This window comes from Convolutriloba macropyga, chromosome 14 (genome assembly GCF_964194025.1).
Source record: "Convolutriloba macropyga chromosome 14, txConMacr16.3, whole genome shotgun sequence".
NCBI classification, from domain to species: domain Eukaryota; kingdom Metazoa; phylum Xenacoelomorpha; order Acoela; family Convolutidae; genus Convolutriloba; species Convolutriloba macropyga.
This window is the reverse complement of record NC_134481.1, coordinates 8,015,426-8,022,622: the sequence shown is the minus strand read 5'-3', so window position 1 is coordinate 8,022,622 and position 7,197 is coordinate 8,015,426. Positions and strand designations below refer to the sequence as shown.

At 38.0% G+C, this 7,197-nt stretch overlaps 1 protein-coding gene across 1 annotated transcript; it reads right to left on the bottom strand.

The window, feature by feature from the left end:
- Positions 1-125: 125 nt before the first annotated feature.
- LOC142353002 (riboflavin transporter 2-like) lies at positions 126-2,798 on the bottom strand. The gene has a single exon (XM_075405180.1). It carries the CDS (start codon positions 1,856-1,858, stop codon positions 362-364), a length of 1,497 nt encoding a protein of 498 aa, XP_075261295.1. The 5' UTR covers positions 1,859-2,798; the 3' UTR covers positions 126-361.
- Between the last annotated feature and the right edge of the window lie 4,399 nt (positions 2,799-7,197).

The following is a 7,197-nucleotide window of genomic DNA, read 5'->3' as shown; positions in this document are numbered from 1 at the left end:
CCCCCCATCCAACAACCCAACAACACCGCCACCACAACCACCAATACCACCACCAACTAACGTGTGTTCAGAATAAAATACTTTGTTAAAACTAATTCTTAGAAAAGTTATCTTTAATTAATACATCTAAAAATCAACCATAATTCATAAAACGAAATCAAATGCAAAAAAGTACAATTCTAAATATCTCTGATTATGGACATAATTATTATTGAGTAATTGCAATAATTCATCAATCGGAAGAACCATAAATCAAATAATTTAAATGTCGCACAAAATACGCGACGTGTATTAAATTTAAATCATGGTCCGTTAAATCAAGGTACAATTGCTACGCTTAAATAGTTATAATTTATAACTACTAATAGCTAGAGTTATGATTGGGCTCAACAAAACAGTTGCTGAAATTAACCAGAGCAAACGAGAGAAACGATCCGGCTACATCGCCAACTTGCGCCGCTATTGAACCCCATTTTACGGCATTTTCGTCCAGTTCTCGCAAACAATAACTGGCTGTGCAAAACAGAAAGAACCCAGAACTTCCTTGGGCAACCCAGATTAGGATAATAACCGGCTCCGCGTACGACGTACCCACAAACGGGGGGTGAGGGCTTTGAGCCGCTATTGAAATTAGCATTCCGCAAATTGCGAAATGGAAAACTAGGGTTATGGTCAAGCTGACTAATTTTCTCAGTCGAACGAAATGGGCAAAAATGGCAGTTAACGGAAAGGATAAAGACCAAAACGAAACCGCGAGCATAAAACATCGTTGGCTGTATGGTAAAGTCGAGTAGGAATGGAAGGCGGGCATTAGGGTAAAAACGGACCCGCTGGCTACGAACCAAGTAAACCAAAGAAAATATTTATGTCTATCCGAGTACATATCGCGATAATACCACTTCACAATGCTAACTTCTTGAACCGAACGAACGATTCGTAACTCGGTTTCGCTTTCTAGTCGGGACCTTTCACTGCTTCGTTCCATATTCGGGTTTAAAATGTCGTTATCGCTCATTGAATTCCGGGTGCTCCGATCTGCCGAGTGTAAAGGCGAAGTTTCGCTGTTGTCTGTATGACACTCTTCGGAAATTGACTCGTATTTTGCCCGATTTGTCGTTTGTCGTCGGTTCTGGTATATCAAAATCCCGAGCGAGGCGAAGCAGAGGAAGTAGAGAATACCCAAAAATAGGAGCGCTGTTTGGGGTCCGAAAGCGAAATCTTTCGAAATCAAAGACTGAAATTCAACCGGAGACATCGTAGCCCCGCTCGCGTTTGTAGCGAACGAGGAAAATGTAAGAATTGGGATGTTTGATGTGCCGGGTTTGAATTGCTTGTACCCTTGTATGTACGACACCCCGCTTGCAAAAAGCCCCCCACAGGCATCCCCAATTAGCACAGCAGTAATATACGACTCGGAGAACATACTGGTTGCGAGCATGTATACGAGCGTCATTCTAACTGAGTCTAAGCCCATGAGGCAGAACGCGTTCGCAAGGAACCCTATGCTTAATCCTTTAGGGAAAAATCTCGTAGGTCCTATTTTGTGGTCCCAGAAGAAGTAGATAGATATACTAAATAGAAATCCAAGACCGAAACAGGAAATACACGCGGGAATAATTCCTTTCATAAGGAACAAAGGTAATAGAAGCAAGGATGCGGTCGAAAGTCCCTTCATCAGAACCAAAAATGACCCGAGACGCCACCCCTCTGGTAAAAATGGGACTAGAAAGGGTACTTCCACAGTTAAGGCATCGCTCCAAAGCCAAATTGCGACCGATGCCAAAATAAGGAGGAAAAAATTGAGCTTGGAAAAACAGGAATGGTTCCAGGAATCAATGACGCCAGAGTTTCCTGCCATTTTGAGATATCAGGAGCGGTTTTTGGCAAAATTTAAGCAATTTTTGGCTCTAAGAAGTTCAAGTTCTGCGTTGTTCGTTATTTAATTTCTTCAGTTTCGGCAGAGTTTATTTTTCGAAATTTTTTGGCTTTTCGGAAATTTATATCTGCAGTGTTTGTATTCGTGCCCGGTATCTATCACAATATGTGAACTAAATTTGGGCGCAAATTTTGAATGACCAGATTTCTGTGCACAAATTTTATAAAGCGGCAATGATAACACAATTATGCAAACGCGATTTATGTAAGTGGTGTTAACTTGTAACTAACCAATGCCGGTTATGACTAATAACCCAAAATTTTGCGATATTAATAAGATAGGGGATGCGTTATAGGTGCCTACATAAACCAAGGGTCAATATACGAACGGCGCCCTGAAATAATAAATGACGAATGACAACCCGGAAACGTCAGCTAGACTTAATTGGCATTCTGCGACAGACAAAATATGGTATAATACAACATCAAACCATCCAAAACGATAATTAATCACTGATAAATATCGATAAGCTCCGATAAGACTCCAAACGTCCCCAATCACAACACCTTTGGTAAGTTTACAATGCGATGATAAGTTTACCAAGTATTAATTTACCAAATTAAAATCACTTTGACTTTTTAAAATTGCTCTTTGTTGGTTTATTAGACTCCAAAAGGATTGCTAGCTTTGATCAAATTGGGCGTTTGCTCGATAGGAAATTGATATTTTGGGCAAAATTGTCTCAAAATAGCACTGAATGTATTATAAGACTATATTCCACCAATTAACAGGAAATTGGTAAAATAAGCAATCAAAATTATAGGCAAATAAACTCCCTCAAAGTTATTGATGTTGAGACCATCGTGCTAACATGCAGAAATTGAACTTTCAGCCGGTATGAACAATTTGGAATTATAGCAAACAATTCTCATCAAATCAAACTCGGTTTTAGGTTTGAAAAAGGTCGACGCGAGGTCGCTCAAAAATGTGACCTATTCGTTAAGCAGAAAGCTTTCATCTTAGAATGCATGTTTTAGGTTATCACAAAATTCGGATCATAACCAAACATTCGGAATTTTGGAATCATCGTTGATCCGAACATAAATATCGTTTATTAGACACCAATTGTCGTGATTGTTTGAATTTGGGGGTAAAATTTGAAATCAAGACCCAATTTTAAGTATTTTATGAATTCTAGTTATCAAATTCAAACATCATATTCAGAAAACTTAGTCCTTAAAAATGAATTTGATTCTGCTTTGAGCTACAGTCGGTTTCGCGAACGAAATTTGCAACTTTTGGCACAGACTGTCAAACAAATTTCTTGTGATTGCGTTAAGAACAAATGTGATCAAATTTCACATGATCATATGACACAAAGTTGAAATAACCTAACATATCCGGGCAAAAGTTCAAGACCGAATTGTGAAATTTTCCTTGAAATCGTCATCGAAGAATATGCATCAAAACATGTTTTTCATTTAGGGATCAATAATTAATTAATGTAATTTTTAAACATATAATTTAATTAATATAATTAATAAACATTTAATTTTTTAACATGATCAAACGAACAAAGCCAGATAATTTTGGCCGATTTAAGTACCTAATGCATATATGTCAATTATAATATATAAGCTTCGCAATTTGATTTGAATTTCGAATAGTCTGTAACTGTTAGGGGTATTTTGTGCGTCTCATAATATTGATTCGACTACATGTTCTTAACTGTTAAGGTAAATTCTAGCTTAATTTTTATTTTTACCTTAACAGTTGAAAAGTTGAGATATTTTTAAGGTAATAATTAAGGTAATGCCCTTTAACATATAAGGCAATTTAATGTAAATTTCCGGTAAGTTAAAAGAGGTAAAAATACCTTAACCTAAGTAAAATTCATCTTTCAGGCGAATTTACCTTCAGTTTTCTTAGTGTGCTTAAGTAAGTCCTTAAAAAACTTTAACCAGGTTAAAGTGCGCGACCTAAATGTGATGAGACTTACTTGGCTAGAGCCCTGCCCAGGATGGGGTCCCGACCCCAGTCGGTGTGGCCCATACCTGTTTTGGGTCGCAGACCTCATCCTGGGAGTGGAGAAAGCGCACCTTAGCAAGAGGGTCTCAACCCTATTCTCCTGTCCGAATATAGTCTTAACACGGCCCAAACCCGAGTCTGAATGGCCTGATCAGAGCGTTATATAAATATATATACCTACAGTTTGGATAGTCTAATCAGAGCCCCTCCGGTGGCTGGATATTCTGATCAAAGCGCAATCTAGAGTCTGGAAATTTTGTTGGTGGGCTTTTTAAAGCACGAAGCTTAAAACAAACAAGTTTACATAAAGTCAAGGGATTCACTAGGCGGATGTAAGATTTATTTAACAACTTAAAACAACAATGTATATGGTTAAATTAATTCAGAAAGAATGGTTTGAAACGAAATGTTTTTTTTCGAGTTTTATGATAGTTTTTTATTCCATTTTTCCGATCCCACGCCAGCACTTTTCTTTTTTGCTCATAATCTAGATACTCATAGTGGTGGTATCTTATCCGTGTATCTGTAGGCGATACTTGTCTTGTTTCTAAATCTCGACGTGGCGGCCATGGGATTCCTGATAGTTGTATTGATGAATTGTTTTGACTTTTTGTATTGTGTTTCTTTTTGTTGAAGAAGTACCCGATTTTAGGGAGCTTGTTGGAGAAATGTCGCCCTTTGTGAAACCATAGACATATGGTCAATACCTTTTTCTTGTTGTTTTGCGTGGAACTGACAAAGAAAGTCCTGGAGTTGATACGTGTGGTTGGATTGTAGTTGAGAAAGATGGTTGCGGTGGTAGCAAACTGGTAGAAATTGTACGTTTCCGGGTTTTGGGATTCATTTTCGGGTTTGCGAATATTTATTGCTCCTGATATGACCAAGTTGGCAGACGAAACGAAAGATTTTCCCTTCGCTTCGTTTATGCTTCTTTGCATTATTACTGTTTCTTTAAATTCCCCTTGGTTGTTTTTGAGAAGGGATATGGTCTTCTCTTAGCGTATGACCAAAACAAAAAGGAGCTTTCTGTGTTTGTCCCGAACTCTATCTACTAGACGGCTATCACCATGTTCAACTAGGGCGTTTGCGGGTTTATTGTTGATTGGAGCCGTATGTGATGATTTTGTCAATGAGGAGCATCGTTTGAGGACCCGTGAGAAGTCTTTTCGCTTTTTTGGTGGTGGGAAACGTTTGGTCCAGTTTTATTTGAAGCCAATTTTGGATGTACCATGGTGCGCGATTCTTGATTTGGTTGAGTCTCACATTTTCTGTTTCAATTCAATATCACTGCGATCTTAATTTAGTCATCAATTGTCGTTTAGGTGTTGGTCTAGAGGGCCTGTGTCAGCACCTAAATAATAGTTAAATTCTTATACAAATAAGTTCAATTAAGTTGGCTTATACTTATATTTCGTAAAAGTATATTTGGTGTTCTGCAAAGCATGAGCCTCAAATGGAGTTACAGTTGTCGGTTCTTGTCTTGTTGTTCTCATTTGACAAATGTCATTCTAATTGCAGTTTCTTCTGTAATTTTATTTTTTTTTTCTTTCTGAATGCAAGCTAGTTTCTTTTGATTATTTGTATCAAACGCTTTAACAATCCACTAGCTTTATGGTTATCTGAAGGGGAGTCGATAACGTCACCAGTTATCGAGCCGTTGCTAGATCTAATTAAATTTGTCTAGGAATGCCATGTATGTGAACATAAACTTCAAGGAATTTTATTACTTTCTAACCAGTTGTCTTTTCATAAAGAATAGCTGTAGTATACTTTGAGCATTTATCAATAAACTGAGAAACATCGTTAGAATTTTTGCTTTAAATCTGTCCTTCAAATCGTTTTCCAGTTTTGCATTTGCTTCCGTACGTTTCTATAAGGCTGCCATTGAGATGCAGGTTTTGTTCGTTTAAGATACTTACCAATCCAGGTACATGTAAACATTCACTATCGTTTTTGTTGAAATATTACGACGCATGTAGAGCCAATATGAGCTTTTAGATAGTGAAGTCATCCTCCAGGTTCCGGGATGTGTCAGGGGTGACCGCCGTATTGGCCGACAGGGCGTTTAGCCGACAACCAAAAAATGAGAAATTTAGCCGACAATTTAAGTAAAATGTGCAATAAAACTTATTCTGAAGCTGTGATTGGCCAATTTAAAACACTATTTCGTAAGCGGACAAATATACCGCAGTTTTTTCATCGACTAGTGTAACGAAGGTCTATCAACTAGCGTAACAAAGGTATTTAACCACATCTGGCCATGCCTCGCTGGCCATGGCCATGCCTCGCGGGCCATGGCCATGCCTCAGCGGCCCGTGGGACTTGATATGAATCTATCACAACCGAACTACTGACCAATGAGACTTTTATGACCAATTATGATAAAATTGTCGGCTAAATTTTAGATAAGCATCTAAATTTTACGTGAAGGTCCCTCAGAACTGAAAGATGTAGGAACTTACTTCACGGCACCGATAATCGTCATCTTTGAGGACGTAAATGTTAGAATTGACAAGAAATCCTTGAAAACTTTGGTTCAAACTCTTCCAAAAATATCTTCCTCTGAAAACTCTTTTTTCTGGTTTTCCGTTTGGCTTGATGTTTGCGTTACATTAATGCTTGAATCAGCAACGAGGGTGCAATGGAATCTTACTCTTAAAAGTCGAGATATTGCAGGGAAAAGAGTTCGTTGTCTAAACACCTCTCCGCTCCATTCCTGTCTCCAACGTGTGATGAATTCATACTTAGCAGCTGATTTGTTCACAGATTAAAGTCACAAATGAAACTTGAATTATCAATTTCTTCACTTTATGGGTACTTGGTCGTTGGATGACTAGTTCTTATGTCAGGTTGCATGTGATTGGTTGAAGAAAACTTGCGGACTTGCGTCTCCATTGTAACTGAATTTTGTTTACCGATTTCCTTAAGATGTTCAGACGAGAAATGATTTGAGCTAATGAACAAGATCTCAATTGTGTCCCAAATGCGGGAAACTGTTGCTACTACAAGTTCCTCATGATATTCAGTAGTAACTTTTCATTTTTAATTTGGTTAGCGCCAAATGCAATCTACTTGTTACATTCAGTTTCTGGAAAAAAATCCTTATACGGAAATCAAACGATAGCAGTCTGAAACTGTAGAATGTTTCCCAAAAAGATGTTTTTTTGACCAACCAAACTACACCGTGAACTTCCTGTTCATTAAAGCTCTAATATGCTTGATTGCTAATTAGAGCCGCAAAATCAACCGTTTTCAATAGTGTGTGTAATTCTGACGCAAAGTTAGTGCCTCTA